The sequence below is a fragment of the Thunnus thynnus genome, chromosome 9, assembly GCF_963924715.1.
Source record: "Thunnus thynnus chromosome 9, fThuThy2.1, whole genome shotgun sequence".
In the NCBI taxonomy this organism is placed as follows: domain Eukaryota; kingdom Metazoa; phylum Chordata; class Actinopteri; order Scombriformes; family Scombridae; genus Thunnus; species Thunnus thynnus.
In genome coordinates, this window is record NC_089525.1 from 14,165,187 (window position 1) to 14,189,313 (window position 24,127).

At 42.0% G+C, this 24,127-nt stretch overlaps 2 protein-coding genes across 2 annotated transcripts; both read left to right on the forward strand.

The window, feature by feature from the left end:
- Nucleotides 1-520: 520 nt before the first annotated feature.
- On the forward strand, nt 521-15,736 carry nsd1a (nuclear receptor binding SET domain protein 1a). The gene is made up of 23 exons (XM_067599028.1): nt 521-1,656; nt 2,284-3,149; nt 3,394-3,535; nt 3,718-3,890; nt 4,287-6,129; nt 6,224-6,348; nt 7,016-7,286; nt 7,408-7,511; nt 7,635-7,694; nt 7,806-8,027; nt 8,113-8,205; nt 8,331-8,454; nt 8,563-8,763; nt 9,703-9,882; nt 11,237-11,393; nt 11,479-11,684; nt 11,807-11,919; nt 12,013-12,282; nt 12,398-12,514; nt 12,625-12,766; nt 12,852-12,958; nt 13,098-13,302; nt 14,149-15,736. Exons 2-23 carry the CDS (start codon nt 2,301-2,303, stop codon nt 14,949-14,951), a joined length of 6,507 nt encoding a protein of 2,168 aa, XP_067455129.1. The 5' UTR covers nt 521-1,656; nt 2,284-2,300; the 3' UTR covers nt 14,952-15,736.
- Nucleotides 15,737-16,758: 1,022 nt separating this feature from the next.
- Nucleotides 16,759-23,702, forward strand: slu7 (SLU7 homolog, splicing factor). Its single transcript, XM_067599035.1, has 15 exons — nt 16,759-16,915; nt 17,447-17,618; nt 19,321-19,474; nt 19,561-19,641; nt 19,776-19,940; nt 20,123-20,188; nt 20,288-20,419; nt 20,566-20,663; nt 20,765-20,832; nt 21,526-21,665; nt 22,251-22,412; nt 22,506-22,607; nt 22,714-22,791; nt 22,910-23,029; nt 23,125-23,702. Exons 2-15 carry the CDS (start codon nt 17,455-17,457, stop codon nt 23,302-23,304), a joined length of 1,710 nt encoding a protein of 569 aa, XP_067455136.1. The 5' UTR covers nt 16,759-16,915; nt 17,447-17,454; the 3' UTR covers nt 23,305-23,702.
- Nucleotides 23,703-24,127: the final 425 nt, after the last annotated feature.

A 24,127-nucleotide genomic window follows, 5' to 3' on the forward strand; every position in this document is an offset into this window, starting at 1 on the left:
ATTTGTTATTTCTGCACTTTGTGAATAATGGTTTTGATTATGTATTATAACAGCCTCTTTTCGTCCTCAGACTCACTTGTATGTTGTGCTGTTCATTAGAAGAAGTAAAAAAAAAAGCTTTGTTGACTGTAATAAACGCTAATGTGCTGTATGTAAAACTAAAATAAAATAAATTGTCTTTTCCACACAACAATTTCCTCATATTGACAGCGTGCAATTCTCCCTGTACACACAAGAGGGCCCGTGTCCCCAGACTAAAGTAATCATCTTGTATTAATACCTCCATTTACCCTCTGTTAAATTAAATTACGCCATACTTACATTAATTTTATCACTTTTTGAACACGATTTGAGAGCAAAATCGAATAAAAAAAGACCAATAAAGGGCCGAGTTATACCATAAACGCCAGGCTGGTGATCCATTGGTGTAGGTGGATAAATTACTTATCATATCAACCTGGGGTTTCTACCGGATTATTCACCAAAATGGTTGCGGAAATAAATTTAGGCGTCTCAGCAAACAACCCTGATAGTATGCAAAAAATATGCAGAGAGGTTCGTTCCTCTTCTGTCAAGTCGGCGTGTGACTGCATGGTCTTTGTTTGATCTTCAAGGACTGGCCCACTGCTGCGAGCCTATTGTGCTCTCTGCAAGTTTGCGCGTATATGGATGTGGATCAATTTGATTTACGCACTAAATCCTCATTAGTGTTATGTGAGGGCAAGCAGGAAGACGACCACTGGTGGTTTTATCCGAGCGAAACCCGACTCTTATGAGCGTTTAAAAGCCCGTGACTCCTTCTTTATCTTCTTTTCCTCGGCGCCTAGCGGCCTGTTTCCTCATGTCAGAGGACTCTGAAGAGGCAACATGGCGCACAGACTTTAGTTTGACCGGAGAGGCCGTGTGTGTGAACTGCTGTTTGCGCACTGCAATCATTTTTGTTTTCTCGATCTTCCTGCCGCTTATACGCGTACAGGCCCAGACCAGTCAGTAGCGTTTAACTCAGAAAAACAATGGGGCAGATGCGCAGAAATAGAGCAAACCACTAAAAAAAAAACAGGTCATTCATTCATTCTTAATTATTATGTCATATATCCTTTATTATATACCAGTATAATTACAAACTTCACCTGGATGTGCATGCGCGTGCACGGGCATACGTGTGTTTGCGTGCGTGCTTGTGCTTGTGTGTATGTGTGTGTGTGTATGTGTGTGTGAGGAGGGTGAGTGAGTGTCACGGCCCTCTGCAGACGGGGGGTTGGGTAGCCGTGCCGATTGGTTGCTGCTCACCACAGTCAGTCTGGGCTTGTTTTAACATAACCAGGGGCACTTCGACAGCAGGCAAAAAAAAAAACATGTAGTAAGCTGCTGTGGCTGCTAGGGGACCGGTAATGGCACACTGAGTTTCGCCGCTGTATGATGTTGCAGCGGAATGGAGATTTACTTGTTATTTAGTATTTAAGGTGACAGTTTTTTAGAGGGCCGCCGCTGATGAGGCGATGAAGTGCAGAGAATGAGAGCTGTGCCTTGGCCTACTACTAGTGCTGCTGCAGCTGGGATTGTGCAGATCCGCTTTCACAAACCGAGCAAAACACTCGCTTTGTGCCACATTATCAAACATCCGCTGTTGGTTTCACGGTGACCGACCTCCAAATGGTGAGTTTTTCGCGTTTTTCCACGTGTTGATAGTGTTGTGAACTTAGTCCCCGATCAGCCCCCTTTTTTGTGAGTTAATAGTAGCTTCCTATGTCGGTGTGTGGCTGTAGCTTGTTTGTGTGAGCCACTCACTGTGTTTCTGTGATGGCTCAGTGTCACCACCTCTACTACAGACTGAGCGCTCCTCCATTGATTGTACTAGTCAGCGATCGCCATGACCTACAGTCATCACACAAAGCGGTACTATTTTCTGATAGTTTGTGAATGAAATGTGTGAACGGAGCGGGCCAGCGATTGTGTCTTGTGTTTTGCCTTGTGTCGTCCGACCGGCCTCTAGTATGGAGGCCATGCAATGTCGGCTTATTAGAGAGAGAGTGAGTGAGTGAGTGTGTGTGTGTGTGTGTGTGTGTGTGTGTGCACTCTATGACTGGTATTCTTTATAGGTTTCTGTCGGACTGGATATGGCTTGGACTCTATTTCCACAATGTTTTTATGTGTCTGTTGGCATGTTTGATTGTTTAATACAGTGTAAAAACCTTAATAACATCTACAGATTACAGTTAGTGAGAAACTTAAACTGCATATTTGACTGGTCTAATCTGTCTCTTTTTTTTTTTTGTTTGACAGGATAGAGCCATGACAACATGAGTCAGTCATACAGACCGGCTGTTAGGGTAAGCTCAGTGTTTGGCTCAGGCCAGCCAGAGCTGAGGCCCCGCAATGGCCTTATGAGCACTTCCTATGGAAACCAATGTGGCATTGTGAAGCGTGGGTCAGACCAACTGTCAGCCGTGCAACTACCATCCTCTAGTCTCAAACAGCCAGCCGTACTGGGGTACAATCAGCCGGACCGATCTCACTGCTACAGCCCGCTGAGGAGGCTTCAGGACCTAAACACTGTGGTCAACAGGCCCGACCAAGAGAGGGACCTCCATCCTAGGAACCACTTGCACTGTGCAAGCCCAATCAGTGACGATGATGAGTTTGAGGCACCGCCTGTACAGCTGCCTCCTTCTCCTGGCAATGACGACATGGGGCCTTTTGAGACTCTGCAGGACGTTAAGAGAAATGGCTTTTCCCCTCACAGTCCTGACAGCTTGGAGCGCTGTTCTCCTATCCCCAACGGTTACCTGCATTTTGAGTCCACGCTGTTTGACAGCAGTGACATTAAGGAGGAGGACGATGAGGGGGAGCACGACAGTAGCGAGGACCTGACGCCTTTTCACCACTCCCCAAAGTTGAGTAGGGGGCGAACTACTACTGACTGTAAGAGCACATGCAGCTCAGGGGTGGACAAACGAACATACAAACCTACTGTCTTTAATCTGATGTCTAAAACTATATCTGAACTCAACCCTACACTAAGCCCCAGCGCACTGCCAGAAATCACTATGAGAGATGGATGGAGCATGGATGAGGAATCAGACAGCGATGGTGAACTTACTTCTCCTATTGACCCTGAACTTATTTCACCAGCTGGCACCAACTCTAATGTGAGTCTGCAACACCTGGGATACTTACATTATAACCTCAGTATTACCAAGGCTACATGATGTTGTCGAGGTTTATCATGTTTATGTATTTTGTTGGAGGAAATCTAATCAGTAGGAGTGCTACTATTGCTTGCAAAAGTATTGGGATGCAATTGTATTTTTGAATGTGTTATTACCCAGGATGTCTGTTCAATCATGACAGGAATTTTGATATTTATTCATTTGTTTTCATTGTCCTGGTTAGTCCAACAGCCCAAAGAAAAAGCCTCTTCCTACAGTGAAATACATGGAAGGTGACTTGGTGTGGGCTAAATTCAACAGACGGCCCTGGTGGCCCTGCCAAGTCACCATTGACTCAGACCAAGGGATCCACACTAAGATGAAAGGTGAGGTATCATTCTTAAAGAGCAGTTGATGTGAGAGGTTTTGATTTTTAACGTGGATTTAATAATCAAATTATTTTCCGCATTTTGACCTTTATCTAACAGGTTAACATCAACCAAGGGAACTATACTGAGTGTGTAAGGTCACTAATAAACTCACCTTTATTTTGTTGTTGTTGTTCCAGTGCCCAGTCCCCGTCCTTGTCGGATGTATTTCCTGGAAACTATTGGGGAGATTATAGAGTGTGCCTGGGTCCCGGGGAACGCCATTCTTCCTTTTGAGGGAGGCCATCAGTTTGAAGACCTTCCTGTGCTTAGAAGGAGAGGGAAGCAGAAGGAGAAAGACTACAAGTATACGGTAAATTTATAAAACGACTTAAAAATGATCATATAATCTTTAATAATAATATTATTAGTATTTTTACACTTGCACATTACATGTACCATTTATACTGTTGAACTTACACTGAACATTTGCATATTCCTGGTCAATATCTTGCACAATATTTTTAAAACTCAACACCTCTTTTCACTTGAAATATATATTTTTATTATATTTACCATGTTTTATTTTTTAATTATCAAAGGTTATTTATATATCTATATCACCTGTCTTTTGTGGTAGTTGTATTTACTCTTACTTTGCATATTTTGATTGTTATGCACCACAACACAAAGGCAAATTCTTTGTATATGCAAACCTACTTGGCAATAAACCTTTTTCTGATTCTGATGTTATTTCTGTTCTTGGCAGATACCCAAAAGCTTACTGACTGCATGGAAAGTCAGTGTGGCAGAAGCAGAGTATTTGCTCCCTGGTCGACAACGGGATGCTGAGAGTGAGCTTACAATATCTGTCAATGGAGAGGAGCGTGTACCCAGCCCACTCCCTACTGAAAAGCCACAGGAGGCCCCCCCTCTCTCTGTGGACCTAGGTCGACCCCCATCACCCAATATGGCCCCCAATGGAAATAAGCAGCATCTCATCAAAAACTCTGCAGCAGTTCAGACCAATAAGAGCAAAGCTTGTAAGAGGAAAAAGAAATGTTTGTCAGACATATTTGGTCATATAGTTGGTGGATCAAAGGAGTCATCTACCATCACGAACACTGTGGACCAGTTTCATACAACAACTTGTGCACTGAAAGAAGAGCCAACGGACTCACCTTATGCAGACCTGGATACAGTTCCAATGCTGCATCGTCCTAAACGCACAACAGTGTCCCCGATACAGGATATAGACAGAACGGTCAGAAAAGAACAGGCTTCAACAAAAGTTAAAACAAAGTTTACTGAAAAAGTGAAGCATTCTACAGATTTCAATGATTCCTCAGGTGTTACAACAAATAAAAGGACATCTAATGATACAAATTCTGAACAGAGTTTGGGCAGCTGTAATGAATTGTTGTACAATTCAGCTAAAAAGCACTCTCTAAATCTTCCTGCCAGCAGTCGTCTTATGACGAGGGCCCTGAAAGCGGAGGAAGACACGGATTTCAAAGATGCACTGGCCACAAGCCAAATCTCAACAGATGCCCACACTGATGATTGTCCTGATAATACAGCCACTAATGCTGTGCCAATCAAAATTGAAGTGTCTCCCAACTGGGAATCACCCACCAGTGCATCATCCTCTGCAAATCACAGCTCTCCAAAGAGGCGTGCAAGGAAGCCCGATAAGAAACAAATTCGTAATGGCTCATTGATAAAGTCTAAAAGTGTTTCCACTGTGCAACCTGTTAAAATCAAAACAGAAAACGCTGTCCCAGATCTATCATCTTCTTCTTCCCCCTCCTCATCACTGTCTCCCATGGATGCTTTCCAGGATGTCAAGGAACTAATGTTTAAATCTCTTGTGAAGGAGGACAGCAGTGACTCTGAGTTAACTGCGTTTCGTCCTGATTCCAATTATAAATTCAGCACCTTCCTTATGCTCCTGAAAGATATGCATGATACCAGAGAAAAAGAAGGTAAACCCCTGACTCTCCCACCATCACCAGTCCTGATCAAGGAGGAACCCCTGGTCATCCCTACTTCTACAGGAGGTGACCCGTTGAAGGGTTCTTCTGATGGTCAAGGGATCAAAACAGAGAATGGCCAGTCAACAAAATCCACAACATCCCAAAACACAGCGGCAAAAACCAAGAATAGGACTAAAGCTATCATGACAGCTGACACCTACCATTGTGAAAATTTTCCTGTTCACTCTCAGATCGGCAGCTCAGACAAGCAGCGTAGAAAGCAGAGGCTGCCTGCGAAACTGAAACTCAGCATACCTGGGCTGTCTTCAGACCTGGCCGACTTGGCTTACGGCAGGGAGTTTGTCAGTGGCCACGCTGACTTAGCTGGTCCTGGATCTGGTCCTCCCGTCGCTGCTGATCCCTCGGCCAGCTACCTCGATAAGAACACAGAATCCACAGTGGCTCCAAAGAAGCGCTGGCAGATGGTTGAGAGTGCTGCTGAGAAAATGGCTGAAGTTATGAGTGGGGGGTCTGCTGAGATGAATGGGTCTTACCTCATGAGAGGATCTCCAGATCTTGATCTGGGAGTTGAGAAGCAGGCAGAAAATGACTTCTCAGAGACGAGCAGCTCAGCCGGTAAGACACAAAATGCTGCTGTTTAGTTTGAGTGAGAACCAGAGAGCTGGTAAAATGAGTAAGAAAGTAATGTATATTATGTTTGTTTACACAGGACATTCAGAGAACAAACGACTCCGGAAACCAACTAAAAGGCTCCTGGAGTCAACTGAGGAGTATGAACAAATATTTGCTCCAAAAAAGAAATCAAAGAGAAGCACCTCAGAATCTTCCAGAATGGTAAGATGTTCTTCATTTGGTCCCATACAGTATAAATGGAAGTGCACAGAAATCACTGACTGAATGTGAATATAAAGTGTCTTTTATCCATTTGTTTTTCTAGTATTCTAAGTTTAAATAAAAGGGTAAACATCCAGAGGAGTTTGCAGTATAACAGTATTTTTTTTTTTTTTAATCTTGAGGTCATATACCTTTTGCTGTTCATTGTGCAGGCTATATAATGTGTTCCAAGGTCGCACTGAGAAAATTCTATATTGTGCACATGTATGAAAGGGTACGCCACAGTCCTATATATGAAGATATTTTCAAACTCATCTAGCAGATTCAACAGATGTCCTAGTACTTTCCAGAGACTAAATAAAATCCATCATGTGAATTGCTTTGAAATTCTTTTTTTAGGAAATAAATAAACCATCCTAAGTATGTTTGTACAAATAGGCTTTGTGATCCCTCCCTTATGGTCTTCTTGATAAGTTATGAAAACATAGAAAAGATAGCAGTTTGTTACACGTTTTATGTCTGGTAAAAGTAAAATGGCATTTCAACTTGTTACTCAATAGTCGGTAACATGTTGCCTATGAACACAGGTAAACACACCCTGTGTATTATATTCATAACTACATACCATGTATTCCAATAGTGCTTTGTTTGCATGTGTGCCACTCAGGTTATTGGTATAGCCAGTGAAAATGTTTCGCAGGAGACATCAGGGATGACAGCACTCCAAGATCTGAGCACCACATCGGGGACTGTTACCTCAACCTCCACCTCGACCTCAGCCTCATCTGCTGTAGAGCCCTCCGAGGCTCCATCAGTACTGGAACATAGTCCATCTCAGGATGAACTTTCTCCTGCAGCACCCTCAGTATCCCCAGCCACTACACAGCCCTCCCTCAACATAGAGACTGCAGAAGAAACTGATCTACCTCCTGAATCTGGTAAATAAGTGTTTCTTTAAAATATTATGTTTGATCCAGTATCAACTATTTTGCTGTATGATATCAAATAGGTTTGTGTTGCTGGACAGAATATTACATAATTTAATTATTTTGACCTTAGGCATGGGGTTGATAGCCCAAGAAAGAAAGAGGCCAAGGAAGCTTTCACACAAGGTGCTGGAATGTACCATAGAAGAAGTGTCTGTTGCTCCAACAAAGAAGAAGGTATGTTGTGACTGAGAAGGCAGCAAGCTTTGTGAGGGGAAATAAATACATAAATATTCCAGTTAGTATTTTAAAATTGTTTTGAAAATGTTTATGTTCACAATTTATCTATTTGTCCTCTAGCAGCCAAATCGACACAGTGGAGTTACCTCAGAGGTGAAGGTGTTAGTCAAGAACACTCAGGTACTACAAAAGCACAAGCTCAAAGAAAATCCTGTTAGTATCTTCATATTCCACCAGAAACAATATGATGCTAAAAGCATCGTAAAGCCAATTAAATCTTGTTTTGGACAGGTTGGATCTGTAAAGAAAGAAAAGCCTGTACCCAGCACATCTTCTGCTCCTGCTACTGCCCCTCAGCACTCGGAGGACAAAGATCTCCCCGAGGTTCCTACTCCAAATGGACCTCCCAGCCCTCAAGGATGTAAGACCCCCAAGCAGGAGGCAGAGATGGAAGTCTGCAACACTGAGGAGAAGCAAAACGTACACACTGGAACACTAACTCCCAAACTTGAGGTGTGCATGTTATATTGTTCAGCTAATTCAAATCAGAATGTTGTCATTTGTCATCCTCGTCATCACCATTTCGTTATGTCTGTAGGTGCTGTCTGCTGGTTTGAATGACAGCCTTTCGTCCCAGGTGGATGTAAAAGGGAAAATAGGAGCTGCATGCTTAAAGGAGAATGTCTGTCAGGTGAGATGATCTACCAGAAAGTTTATGTTTTACTTTGTATAGTTAGGTCCCAGACACATCCATCATCTGTAACAACAGACCATTAGCATGTCTCTTATTGTGTATTTGTGTGTATGTTTGTACAGGTGTGTGAGAGGACAGGAGACCTGCTGGTGTGTGAAGGCCACTGCTATGGAGCTTATCACCCGCAGTGTATTGGCCTGTCAGTGGCTCCCAAGGGGAAATTCCTCTGTCGAGAATGCACCACTGGTGGGTACAACTTGAGTCTGACAAGGGTGTGAAAGCAATGAAATGTGATCCTTATCCACTAAAGTTAAGGAAGACATAAAAATTTTTGAAATTTTTTGTTCCTTTCAGGTGCGCACACATGTTTTGTGTGCAAGAAGTCTAGTAACGGGATAAAGCGATGCATGATACCATTGTGCGGGAAGTTCTACCATACAGACTGTATAATGGCCTTCTCAGCCACACAGCCACATAACAAAGGCTTCCGCTGCCCCCTGCATGTTTGTCTGTCCTGCCACATCACCAATCCTCTCAACATCTGCAGCTCTAAAGGTAAGCTCCAACATTGCTCTACTGAACTACATAATATGATGAATGTGACGTATTAGATATTCCTGTTTTATCGAGCTGAGATCTGGGAACTATGCATCCCATTGGTGTAAATTCATCTTAAAATGGTGCTTTATCTTCCTGTATCTACTTGCCAAAGGGTATATTGTTCCCTTGATAGGATACACCTCTTAAACAACAATGTTTATGCACTAAGGGCGTTCAATGAGCTTCACCTCTTTGTTCTAACCTGACAGTCATGGAGCCCATCAAGGTGTTGTTTTGCTCGAAGTTGCATGTTCTCAGTTTCTGCAGACCATCTTTGGTTATTTCCATGTTACTCGTTGGTTAAAAAATCACCTTGAACTTCTCTTCTAGACTCATTATTTTTCATGTTTTTAGTCTCATGCCTGCAATTGTCAGGACTTGTTTTGGTGATTAAAAGACTCACTGTGTGGAGCAGTGAGCTGGTTGTGTAAACCTAATATAGTGACTGTTAGTGAACTCTTGCATCTTTGTTCATGTGCCACGAAGATCAGTGCCAGAAGCCTGAGTTTCTTTGTTTCTAACATCCTTGAAACAGAGCCCGATACTACAACATAAATGGTGTGTGTTACCTTGAGTAACAAGAGAGAGATTTGGCTCTGTATGTAGTTTTTGAAAAATACAGCAGAGGATTTAGACTCAGTATACTGGACGTCAGTTAAACTTGGCACTTTTAAATTATTTTTTGTGCAATTCTTTTTTATAATCCTGAACCCTAAAATTGAATCAACTTGATCAGTGTAAAAAGGCAAAAGAGAAGAAAACTGCTTGGTGAAAGTGCATTTAAAGTTCTCCATAAAGCATTTAGTGGACTGAGAGCACTGTGTATTTTAAAGTTATTACAAAACTTCAATTACAGAGATTAAGTGCTCTTTGTTCTCGTGTATTCTGTTGCAGGTCGGTTGGCTCGATGTGTGCGCTGCCCTGTGGCTTATCATGCCAATGACAACTGCATGGCAGCGGGCAGCTTGGTGCTGGCAAACAACAGTTTTCTCTGTCCAAACCACTTCACTCCCCGTAAGGGCTGCAAGAACCATGAACACATCAATGTTAGCTGGTGCTTTGTCTGCTCTGAAGGTGAGTTTGGTCATGATTCATGATTATTGTAACTTAGCGACACTATCAAAGCAGTTATACTACTAAGATCATATACAGACAGGTGACAAATTAAAGTAAAAACCATCATAAAGTGTCTTAGTAAAGTGCTACCACGTGCTGCCAGAACAGCCTCAATGCGCCATGGCATTGATTCTGCAACACAACTGGAGGGATGAACACCATTCTTCCAAAAGATATTCCCATATTTGGTGTTTTAAAGATGATGGTGGAGAGTGTTGTCTAACAAGATGGCCATAGCATATGATTCACATCATTTTCATTCTCATAAAACCATTCAGTGACCCCTCATGCCCTGTGGATGGGGGCATTGTCATCCTAGAAGAATCCATCAGGATAGAAATGTTACATCATAGGATAAAGGTGATGACTCAGAACAACTTTGTGTTGATTTGTAGTGACTCTTCCCTCTAAGGGGACAAGTGGACCTAAACCATACCAGCAAAATGCCCCCCATAGCATAACAGAGCCACTGGACCCCCTCACTGTAGGGGTCAAGCATTCAGGCCTGTACTGTTCTCTTGGTGGACGCCACACATGCCCACTTGTCAAGAATATGGTAGACGATGACTCATCTGACCATATCACTTTTTTTCCACATCTCTGTAGACCAGTGCCTAGATGGTTTTTGCACCACTGAACTCTGAAACATGCATTCGTCTTTGTAATGAGAGGTTTATGCACTGCAACCCTGCTATAATATTCCTCTCTATGTAATTGTCGACGAACTGTTCTTGCTGACGCAGCTTGATCACGTCCTGCATTGACATTCTCAGTCACCTGAGAAAGAGTTACTCTTCTGTTTTTCCTTACATATCATACTAATGCACGAGTATCACGGTCATCAAATGGGCACTGTCAACCACAATTTCTGACCCTATTTACTGATGTCTTTCCCCTAGATCTAAATGCAGATGTCACTTTAGTCACTGTTCCTATTAAAGCACCAGCCAGTTGAGCAGTCTCTGTGACTGAAGCTCGTGTCATTCGTGCCCCAACAATGAACCCTCTTTCACAATGACTTAGATCTTTTCCTCTTGACATTTTGATACATAATCAGAATCAACAAGGCCTGCTCATCATTTTTATACATGTCACAGAGCATGATTGGATGGTAATTGCTTAATTGTACTATGCAGTGCATCTGTGTGGAAGCATCTGCATTCGTTATTTAGGGTTTTCCCTTAATTTTTCATATATTGTTTTCACACCGTTTTTCAAACTGTCTTCATGTTTCAAATGTTAACACAAGATATCTACCAGAAAGTGAATATATCAGAATGTATAAGGTTTCAAATGGTTATGATTTTTGTAGGGGGCAGTCTACTCTGCTGTGAAGCCTGTCCTGCTGCTTTCCATCGGGAATGTTTGAATATGGAGATGCCTCAGGGCAGCTGGTTCTGCAATGAATGCAAAGCTGGAAAGAAGCCTCGTATTAAGGACATACTGTGGGTCAAATGGGGACGTTACAGGTGAGGACACGACAATTGTCTTTCTTCATACGCAACAGCTGATGCACCCTTATTTGTACTTCTAAACCCTGATCTGACTCTTTAGGTGGTGGCCTGCAGAAGTGTGTCTGGCCAAAGATGTTCCAAATAACATCTTGAGGATGAAACATGAGGTGGGAGAGTTCCCAGTGCAATTTTTTGGCTCCAAAGATTTCGTGTGGACATACCAGGCCAGAGTCTTCCCTTACATGGAGGGTGACACTCACAACATAGAGAAAATGGGCAAGGGTGCAGACGCAGTGTACAAGAAGGGTATGTACTTGAGATTGTTGATGATGTTCAAGTTAAAATGAGCTCTCCCACATCGTAAATTTAATCTGGAGCTCGTGTTTGTGTTTTAATGGTTTGAGTAAAGATAATGTCTGTGTTAATAGCCCTTAATGAAGCAGCAGAGAGGTTCAAAGAGCTTCAGGCAGAAAGGGAAATGAAGCAGCTTCAGGAGGACAGAAAGAATGACAAGAAACCTCCTCCATACCGGCACATCAAGGTACTGTGTGTCACCAAATACTCATTTGTGTTTTTATAGTCTGACTGAAGACAAAATAAAAACAAAATCATAACCCTGTCTCTGATTCAAAAGGTAAACCGGCCAATTGGGAAGGTGCAGATCATTACAGCTGACCTGTCAGAGATCCCACGCTGTAACTGTAAGGCATCTGATGAGAACCCATGCGGCGTCGACTCAGAGTGCATAAATCACATGCTGATGTATGAGTGCCACCCTCAGGTGTGCGCAGCAGGGGAGCGATGTCAGAACCAGGCCTTCACAAAGCGCCAGTACACACCTGTGGAGATTTTCAGGACGTTGTCGCGTGGCTGGGGTTTACGTGCCGTGTCTGACATCAAGAAGGTGGGTTGGAAGGAATCAGATCATGACAAATACGTGCGAGACTTTACTTCTCACATCTTTCTTATCTCTCTCTATTATGAATTAAGTCTATTGCTCTTGTTCTGTTTGTTCCCAGGGAGCTTTTGTGAGTGAATATGTGGGAGAGGTGATCGATGAAGAAGAATGTCGAGCCAGGATCAAACACGCTCAGGAAAACGACATCTGTAACTTCTACATGCTTACACTGGACAAGGTGATTCTGCGCCTGATGACCACAAACACAATAATCTCTATGTAGTACAGCTTAGCAACACACTTTACCCTTCAGATGGTCGGTACAAACCAGTTTGTATATTATTCCAGGACCGGATCATCGATGCTGGGCCCAAAGGGAACCAGGCTCGCTTCATGAACCACAGTTGCAACCCAAACTGTGAGACTCAGAAGTGGACTGTGAACGGTGACACCAGGGTCGGGCTGTTTGCTCTACAAGACATTGCAAAAGGTTTTAGTGACAGGCTACAACTCTTTCTGGTATTTTGTATCGTATATAATTGCACAGCATAGAGCTAATACAACATGTACTTTAGGTGAGGAGCTGACTTTCAACTACAACCTGGAGTGTCTTGGCAACGGGAAGACTGCTTGTAAATGTGGAGCACCAAACTGCAGCGGTTTCCTGGGTGTTCGGCCAAAGGTAAAAGCTTACATTCAAACAGTTTTAGCACTGCCTGAGTGCACTTTCACCCCTCAGATGACCCTTTGACCACCATTTAAATTTACAACTTCATTGAATTCCTGCTTTGTAACCCTCCTAATTTCTTGGACTTGTTCAGAACCAGCCGTCAGCTGAGAAAATGAAACTGAAGGAAGGGAAGAGGAAGATCCCCATGAAGAAGAAAACCAAGCAAGAAGTGATGAAGGAGAGGGAGGATGAGTGCTTCAGCTGTGGTGACGGGGGCCAGATAGTGTCCTGTAAGAAGCCAGGTTGCCCGAAGGTCTATCATGCTGACTGTCTCAACCTGGCCAAGAGGCCTGCAGGCAAGTAGAGGAGGAGGATTGTTATTGTTAAAGTCAGACTTCTTTCTTATCAAGCTTGCAGCATTTTTGGAGACACATAAGGAAACTAATAAATATACACTGGGTGAATTGAGGGCAGAGACTAACAATAGTTCTCCAAAGAAGGAAACATCTGTCTGCTGGAATAGAAAGCTAATTATGTTCCCAACAGTCAGTTGTGTAATTTAGGTCCAGTTGTGGTGGAAAGTAAAAGCTGAAATATTGGGGTGACCCGGTAGCCTGCTGGTTAACCACAGTAACCACAACGTCCGCTGTTTGACTCTGGCTGCAGACCTTTGTTGCATGTCATCTTCTTTCTACCATGTTTCCTCTCTCTCTCTAAACTCTTTTTTTAAAACCCTCACATATATAAGGAATGATTTATGGGATTCATACTTATTAAAATGGAAAGTTTTCACAAAATACACTTGAATTAAAAAGTATCAAAAGAACTAATTAGGCTAAAAGTGGACTAAACAGCAAACATTTTTATGACTATGTTATGAAGAATGTTTACAGATGGACCAGGTTTATCCAACAAAATAATGTTCATGAATATCTTGTGATAACATGCTGGTTATTGAGACAGACATTTTCAAACTCACAGCCAGTTGAATGCTGCCTTTGGATTTCTATCTCTCATTATCTAAATTTTCACCAGACTTCTATGAACTTGATGAAATGGTCTAGTTATGCTAAACTGTGTGATTGATCATGTTTTATAAACCTCTATCTGGTCAAACATTTTACTGTTTGTATCTTTTTAACCTAAAATAAGCTCAAACATATATTTTCTTTCCTGAGTAATGACAGTAATCTTGTCTCCAGGGCGATGGGAGTGTCCATGGCACCAGTGTGACATCTGTGGCAAAGAGGCAGCTTCGTTCTGTGAAATGTGCCCCAGCTCTTACTGTAAGGAGCATCGCGAAGGCATGCTCTTCATCTCCAAGCTGGACGGCAAGCTGTCCTGCAGCGAGCACGACCCCTGCGGGCCCGACCCGCTGGAGCCAGGGGAGATTCGTGAATACGTACCTTCCGCAAGGCCTGGGGCCGTACCTCTCGCTCCCTCTCTGATCCCAGACTCCAGAAGAGCCAGTTCTGCTTCTGCTCCCGTCACTTCCCCTGCTGGCCAAGCTGGGTCGGCCAGGCAGGAGCCTCCTCCTCGTCTCTACATCAACACAAAGACCGCTACCTCGAGCTTCATCCCCACCAGCAGGTCTTACGTCACAGACAGGACTGAAGGGAAAGGGTTTTCCACCCCCACCTCTTCCAAGGACGAGAGAGAGGACGGCGAGGTGGAGGACGGGGAGGTGTGTGGGTTAGAGGTGGAAGAGGTGGAAGACGACGAGGAAGACGACGAGGATGACGATGACGATGACGACGATGACGAAGAAGAAGCAGAGGAGGAAGACAATGAAATGGAAGAGATGGAGATAGTGGAAGATGAGGAGGATGAGCCGCTGTATGGAGGTGACCTGCTGGAGGAGGAAGAGGAGGAGGAGGAGGATGAGGATGAAGGAGCAAATGTGTATGAAACTTGGGGTGATTATGTGGATGAGGACGCTGATGATGGAGAGGTGGAGGGGGAGGACTTGGAGGAGTGGGGGAGAGTGGAAGACGATGACAAGTGACCACCCGTTCCTTCATGAATACTCAGCTAAAACTCTCAATAAACATTCAAAGGACAAAAACGTTTGAAAAGACAAAAAGAGTTTGTTATTTTGGTACCCACGTGAACGCAACGCTGCCTTCACTTTGGTACTAAATTGCCTTCTCATCCACAGACTGCTGAACTGTGACAGTAGGGGATGCGTACTGGTGCTAAGGCTCGAAGACTGATTCACTCAGTCTCTTTATACTTCTGTCGATATGTTTATTTGTGTCTGGTGCTGTTATGTTCTTTTGTTCCTTTCTCTCGACATTGTTTACATTTTTGCCTTTTTAAAAAAAAAAAAAAGTTTGGAATACAACAAAAAAAGGTGAGAAGCTTCTCCTGACCAAACTGTCACCATCAAGGGCATCTTCTGTTGTTGTTACTGTCTTAACCTTGTCTTTCTAATTACAAGAGTGGTCATAATAGTTTTCTCACTGGTCCGTGTTACAGTTAGACACAGTGATACCTGCTTGGTGCTTCTGAGGAATGCAACAATAAATCCACTGGAGTCATCAAAACTGTAGATGATTCTTCTCATGAAAAATGCAGTCCGCTCTTTTTGTAATTTCATCCTTTTTGTCCACCCGACAGGTAAGTCAAGAGTTCAGGTCCAGAGGCACAGAGGAATAAAATAATGTCATGGCATGCGGTGATGTGTCATGTGCATCTTCGTGTCTAAATGCATCAGATATCACTAACATTGCTTTTGCACCCATACTGTCTCGTTTTTCCAAGTTAGAATAAAATCAAAGTACTTATTTACTTGGTATCCAGTATTTCATTCCCTCACATCACACATCTTGCAGAAGAAATCTTGTCTGTAAGAGTCGGGGCAATACAGTAACATCACAAGGCTACGTTTTAAGTTAGCTGCTGCAACCTATCATGTTGTGTTCATTTTTGTACATTTTGATAAATGAGTAGGCGGTATTAGCAGTAGGAGAGAGAGATAAGAAATTGCAAGTTTTTACCTCGAAATTAAGTTTATTTTTGGTACTCAGTGAGCTTCCTGTAACTTGTTAGATTATTTTTTTACCTGATGTTTACTACAAATAATGTCAGAAAGCTTGACTTCTTTCCCATTAGGTATGGCTGTTAAGTAACTATTAGGGTTTTAACTACAGTCTATTTTCTATAATGATAATAATAAGCCTTTTTTGATAAACAGTAGTGCTTTATGTTGACCATGTTTTCGATTTATCAGTCTTGTAGTCTTTTATATTATGTATTGCATTGTGATTATATTTAAGGCTGTTAAACATGGCTGAATCCAACTGTAGTCATTTATCATGCAAGGAGCCCCTTTTAAATTAGCTGCTGGGTTCTGACTTAACTCTTCACTCATTTTTTGTACAATGTATATAGTTTCTATGCTAGAATACTACCTGGCCCCAGATTTGCTGTTAAGTTTGATTAAATATATAAATTTAGGGTTAGGAATTAACAATATATATATTATATTTTTAAACTTTATATAAGCATATAATTTTAATAAAAGTTTATAAAACTAGATTTTGATGCAAGACCCACCTTATATCACTTGATATTGTGTTTTAGTTTTACATTTTAGAAGTGTTCTTAAAAAATATAGTATCTACCACACATGAAGAAAATAACTACTGATGAGATAATGACGTCGCAGTTATGCAACAACTTGCTGCTGAGGAGGTAAATCGAGGTGAACAGTAACTGATCGATTAGGCAGCTGTGTCCGATAGATGTCGCACTTTCCGGCAGTGACGTCAAAGTCGTGATCTCTGCACCACAGAGGAAGAAAGAAAAGGGATGTGACGTAGCTGTGGTTGATCTAAAATGGCGACGGTCGCGTAGTCAAAACCAAAACACATTTGACGATCTTAAAAAAATCGTACGATTCTGTGAACGTTCCCGTTTTTACGAAGTTATCGTCAATCACTGTTTTCATTGTTGGATCTCATTAAGGTAACCAGGTTGTCTATTAAATGAATTTATTAGAGATAACGAAATTTCTGTCACTTTTATGTTGCTCAAGTGGAAAACAGCTAGGCTAACTTAGCTAAAGTTACGTTAGCATGTTCGCCTTTTTCAGATTTTATAAGCAAAATAAAGGTTTCACAAATTTGAAACTGTGAGTTTAATGAGTCTCTGGAGTCTCCTTGTTAATCCAGTCCAGATTTTACAACTCTAATATAGAGGGTTCTGATCTGGACCTGGTCTAATGTGGTCTGGAGGGAGAAATATCAGTCGCCCTTTTCTGTCCTGTTTTCATAAGCAAAATAAAAGTTTCAGAAATCTGAAAGCGGGTTTAAGCAGCGTTAAGGCTTTAGCTTCAATGTCTAACACTCTTTCTTAAGTGCAAGTGGTCAAAAAACGGAGATAAAGCCGCTAAATACCATTATTTATTTTTCCCTAAACACTAAACCAGAAGCTAACTTCAGTGTTATACATGTCACTGTGTTAGACAGCTGTAATAATGTTTATTTCTGGTGGCAGGTTCAGTCATGGCCGAGCAGCAAGCTAGCGCTAACGTTAACGCTAGCACGGAGGGGATCGTGGGTCTGGATGAGCCCAAGAAGATGACCAGGGAGGACTGGAGGAAGAAGAAGGAGCTGGAGGAGCAGAGGAAGCTGGGAAACGCTCCAGCTGAGGTGGACGAGGAGGGAAAGTAAGTTCATGTCTGGACAGAAAGTGGCTCCTCCAAAGTATGCTCCTAACGCTGCAATTGCAGTACAATGTTTATATCTGGTCATTTAAAAAGTCTAACTAGCAGAAGCCAGTGATGTAGTACTCTTTAAAGCATACTTGTGAGAGACAATGGTCAACATCAATGTAGTAGAGGCTGACTTTAATTCCTTAGTATTGGTCAAACTCCTAAAACACTGCATACTACGATTCCCATAATGCAACCTGGTAGCATCTTTCATTAGTGCTTCCCTATCTGGTGAATGCTACATTCATGTCATATTAGAGTTAACGTACATACCAGATTTCGACTTGTTAGTAGTGTTCACATCAGCATCCACCCCATAATTAAGAAACTCTGATTTCTGGGGGTAAAAAAATCTGACTTGGTGCGTCATAACATGGAAATTCAGGAAAACCAGATCAACACGCATGCCTCACATCAACTAAAGTCCGTCATTCAAGGAAACTGAACTGAATAAAAGAAGAAAACTGAATTTATTGGATATTGTTCTATATTTCTGATGCATTTTATTTTTAAGCCTCATACAACAACTGATATGAATGCTCCCAAGTCGCAAACATGGGAATCTTTCCCATCTCTACCATCCTCCCCATAGAGACAGAGCGCATTTAAGTCTCGCCCAGCCTGGAGGGGAAAACAATTCATCACTCTCCATTGACTTTGTATTGAGTTACAGTGCCTCCTTGTAACTTTTGTCTGCTGGCAAACAACAGAAAAATGCCTAAAAGCTGTTGTGTGGCGGGATGCACTAAAAACAGGTTAAAGAACCCAGAACTAAGTTTTTATAAGCTGTTGAAATGAAAAACTGAACCTTTAAGAAGACAAAAGTGGATGTTACAGGGCTGTGTGCCGTGTGGTGGAAGAGACAGATCTGACCTGAGCTACACAGACAGTCTGCAGCTCAAAAACCTCTGTAAAAATGACACATACACCTGGACACACTGCTAGTCACAGAGAACACGCAGGTTGAAAGTAAAAACAGAACAGCTGTTTAATTGACAGGTATGCAGTGTTTGTAATAGACGTTTAAATCACAGAATAGCTAATCTGCATTCAGCTGAAATGCTAACTGTAAAAAAAAGCCTGTGTTTACAAACTATAGTCACCATATCAGCTGTGAAAAGTGTCATGCCAGCCTGCCATGTGGTGGAGTTTGCTATGCAGTTGTGCTATCTCTACATGATGTCAGCCCTTGTATTCTTGTATTGCATCTTAGCTTATACAACGTAAATGGTTCCAGCATATACTATAAACTACCTTTTCCTCTCTGGTAGACATATGATGCAAAAATAATGCTTTGACATGCTGAAATCTAACGTTTTTAGCTAGCTGTTAATGTTTCAGCCCTTGGTTGCATATTATGGTGCTGATTGTTTTCCCCTCTGGTGGTTGTGGTTTTCAGAGTATGACACGTTGTGCTCTGTCTCTATATGATGTGAATGTGGCAAAATGTCCTACATGCTCCAATTTGTAGTCTCCAAGTCGATGCTTTGATAACATCATCAGGTTATTGTCTCTGACTTGACAGACAGTGCCACAGAAGACATTTAACAATAGTCTGAGTAGAACTGCTTATGTGTAAAACCGTTAACATGCCCCTTTACTGTCACATTTACAATGAAGCTACTGCCACTTCTTTTCTGCTTCTTCTCCTCTCCAGGGACATAAACCCTCACATCCCTCAGTATATTTCATCAGTGCCATGGTATATCGACCCGTCCAAAAGGCCCACACTGAAACATCAGAGACCACAGGCTGAAACTCAGGAACAGTTTTCATCCATCGGAGAGTGGTATAAGAGAGGAGTGCAAGAGGTGAGAGTGAATCAACAAGTCACTTTCATATATTCAAATCAAATGAACTTTAAAGTTAATAGCTTCATTTCGTTTTTTTCCAACAGAATACTGTTACCACTAAATTTCGTAAGGGCGCTTGTGAAAACTGTGGCGCCATGACACACAAGAAGAAAGACTGCTTGGAGGTAAAATGGATAAATCAATCTTTCATCTATCAGTAGAGATTAACTGTCAACTATTTCCAATCCTGTACATTAAAAGAATGTTATATCTGTATACATAAACGTCAACCCTGACCTCTTAACCTTTCTCCCACCAGCGACCCAGAAAAGTCGGGGCAAAGTTCACAGGCACAGGCATAGCTCCAGATGAGCACAGTCAGGTCCAGCTCAGCTTGGACTATGATGGAAAGCGGGATCGCTGGAACGGGTACGATCCTGAGGAACACCAGCGCATCGTGGAGGAGTACGCCAAAGTAGATCTGGTAAGCAGTCCAGTTGTAAATACAGCATTATTGAATGCTAATTTATTTGTGCACATTTTTTTTTATCTGTTTGAAAGCTATGAAAGGTAAATAACAGTGCAGAGATGTTACTGTGATTTTCTGTTGCATTGATCTCCAGTTTACCTAATTATTCTGATTTCTTATATTTGTTTGTCTCTTAGGCCAAAAGGACACTGAAGGCACAGAAGCTACAGGATGAGTTGGCTTCAGGAAAACTGGACCAAACTGTAAGTGTTCACTAATGTCTGGACTATAAGAATGAATAGTATTGTTGTCCACTTTAAGAAATAAAAGGGAGATTTGATTCATGTAATCTTTCTCTGCAGGAGCGGGAACATGATAGCGAGGACGAGGATGAAGATAAATACGCAGATGACATCGACATGCCCGGTCAGAACTTTGACTCCAAGAGACGAATCACCGTCAGGAATCTGCGTATCAGAGAAGACACAGCAAAAGTAAAGAGTCCGGGCATATTGCCTGTGTTCAACTACTATATTACTCTCAGCTTATTGTTTTTTTTTTCTGTGGTGGAACATGTTTGATGAAGTGAGAGGCTACGGACTGTTACTAACACTGAATTTCTCATGTCTGTTTTTCACAGTACTTGAGGAATCTGGATCCAAATTCTGCCTACTATGATCCAAAGACTCGAGCTATGAGAGAGAGCCCGTACGCGAACACTGGCAAGAACTCCGACGAGTAAGTTACTGCTACTATATTTCCTGTGTTTCCTCCTGTCTCAAAACAATTCTCAATAACTTACATGGACATAATTTCCCCCGCACTATTTCGTTTGACAGAGTCGGGTACGCTGGAGACAACTTTGCTCGCTATTCTGGGGACACAATCACCATGGCTCAAACACAATGTAAGTCAGTCTCAGTTGTGGAAGTCAGATTTTCTTGATACTACAAATAGTATATTTTTTACCACTGCAGTAATAAGTGACTATGTTTTTAGCTTAGATCATTGTACAGTGAACAAAACAGACCAAATAGTTTCAGGGGTTGGAGCTGGTGTGTGCCAACTAAATAGATTATAGATTATATATTATATAGAAAGATTAAAAGAAGACGTTGACAGTGAATACATCTTTTCTGTTCCTACATGTACTGTGACTAAGTGAACATCAGCAACATTTAAATTAAAGGCTACACAGATATATTAAAGAATGTTAGGCCTGTTCACAGCAGTGGTCTCTAGTTTTATGTGTTTAAGTTATATCCTATAATTACTTTTAATAGTATGAGATTTGGCCGCCTTAGCTAGCAGGCATGGTTAAAATAAACAGTTTTACTATCAAAGAGCCCTGAAGGTCCAAAAACACATTGCTCACATGTTTCTAATATTGAACATCAGGACTATACATACTATTTGAATTATGTGTCTTTGATAAATGCCATTTCTGCTGTGATACATAGTATATTATGTACAGAGCATTGATTGATAGCAGTTATGTCATACTGTGAGTAAGTGTTTTCACATGTTTGATAGGACCTCACAAATTACATCCAGTCCCAAATATGTATGTAGCATGTGTTTCAATGCGTTCTCTTGATAGTGTTTGCCTGGGAGGCCTATGAGAGAGGCTCTGAGGTGCATCTGCAGGCAGACCCCACCAAGCTGGAGCTGCTCCACCGGTCCTTCAAGGTCAAGAAGGAGGACTTCAAAGAGAAACAGAGGGAGAGCATCCTGGAGAAGGTACACAGCTAAAATTCCAGGCCGCTGCACACCGTGCATTAACAGAAATCTCGTCACCATGTTACATTGTGTGTGATGGGTCTAATAAAATCTCTGGAAGTCTGTAAGATATCAATTTTAAGACATATAAAGTAGTGAAAAGAATGCCTGGTGAATGATAGTAACGATGTAAATAGACAAAAATGCAAGCAGAGACGTGTCACAACATCCATCTGCGCTGCTCTCATACTTTGGAAATGAAGCAAAACAATAAAAAATGACGCCATCAATGGTCAGCTAATGTATTCTGCGTCGTGCTAGTTTAATATCTAGTCATGGGTCGTAGCAGCAGTCACACTGTGAGAGACTGGTCCTGAATTTGGACACTACCAGAATTTTGTTACATCTTTGCTCACCAAATGTCTCATAGTGTGATCTAGGATCACATTTTTGTGTTGACTCTCAAAATGTTTGTTACATTTCTCCCTCGATTTTCAGCTCTTTTCTAGCAGAGCCTAAAATCACACAACATATTAGAGGCTTTAAGAGTGCATACTGGCTGATGACTTCACTTACCAAGTTTGTGCTTTTGTGTGTGTTAATCAGTATGGAGGTCAAGAACACTTGGACGCACCGCCGCGGGAGCTGCTGTTGGCCCAGACGGAGGACTATGTGGAGTACTCTCGTCACGGCGCTGTACTGAAGGGTCTTGAGAAGGCCGTGGCGCGCTCCAAGTATGAGGAGGATGTGCTCATCAACAACCACACTGTAAGGACGGCAGTGCATACCGTGAAAAAACTCCTGTGGGGAAAAAAAATCACTTTTTGTTCATTTGTATTCTAATAAAATTCTCCCATCTAGTGTATTTGGGGCTCCTACTGGAAGGACGGCTTCTGGGGATACAAGTGCTGCCACTCCATGGTCAAACAGAGTTACTGCACAGGAGAGGCTGGAATTAGAATAGTAAGTCAATGTGCTGACAGTAATCAGGTATATCTGCTTGCTTTTGTAACTTTTTTGTTTGTAACCTACCTACTTGTTTTTTTTTCTCTTCTTTAATAACCTGAAGAACAACACGGACTGTGTTCCATTTGAGGAGGGACTGACGGAGCCGCAGGAGGAAGAACAACCCAAAACACTGCTGGAGGTAAGTGACGCTGTAGAAGAGCAGTTACTGATAATCAGAATGGCTGTGTGTTTTTTATCGTCAGTAACAAATGTGGCTCTCATTGTCTGTCCTTCATGTCCATGCTCTCAATCATCAGATGCATCAGGATAAGATGAAAGAGAAGAAGAAGAAAAAGAAGAGCAAAAAGAACAAGAAGCACAGCTCTGACAGCAGCGATTCAGAGGACGAAGAGAAGAAGAAAGAGAAGTTGAGGAAGGTAAAGTATTTTTCTCTTTAATTGGTTCTGCATTCCTTTGTTTGTAACCCTGGTGTGGTTGTTTTCTGTGACTGACCTCTTTTTTCTTGCTTCAGGCCCTGGAAGCAGAGGACAAGAGGGTGAAGCATGTGGAAGCAATAATGCAGCTGGATGAGAGGAAGAGGCCGTACAGCAGCCTGCAGGAAGTGAAGGCGCCCACTGAGGAGGAGATGGAGGCCTTCCGCATGAAACGCAGCCGGCCAGATGATCCCATGGCTTCCTTCCTGGGACAGTGACCTCTCTTTATTCCTGCTTACTCCCAGAAACCTTTCCCAAGGACTCTACCAGAGCTGTCGCTCGGTGAAAAAAAAATGTCTGAGACTCATTCAACTAAACTTTGATCTCGTAAACTTGGAGCAGGAGCCTGTTGTTGTACAATATTTTGTTTGTCATTTTCTACACTTTTGGTTGCCACAGGACTACAGATGACAGAGCATTGGACAATAGTGATGTGCGCTTTTCAGTTCCATGGAAGAAATGTAAAAAGTAGTTTTCTTCTGTCTTGATGACCTTTAAACACAACATGGAGCCGTCAGTCTTGACAGTAATTGTAGGAACATAACTATTTTTTGTGGGATTAATGCATTTTTTTAAATAAAATTGTCTAAAACTGTGTGTTGTGTAAAAAGTTTAAGATTGTTGTATTTTATTGATTTATTTTACCGAGACAGTGCAAATTGATCAACAGCCAAAATGCTCATTTTCAAGTGTTTTCTCTTGACCAGATGTAAAAGATCCCCTCCAGACAAGATTTAAGACAATGCTTTGAATAATATTTTTTGTCTGATGTGGTTTCTCCACAAAAATGTTCAGTTACCTCGCAAATCCCTCCATGATCCAGCATGATGGATTTCTATGAATATGCAAATGTTTCTTTGTGGAGACAAGATGACTCCTAATTCATTGTAAAGTCCATTCTCAGTTACCACATTACACTTGTGTACGTTACATACTGGACTACAATTCACTTCAAAACTGATGATGTCACAAATCATCTTGTACGTAAATGTCTTCAGCAGATGAACGTGTAAACAGTCTTTGCACATTTATCATTCTGCA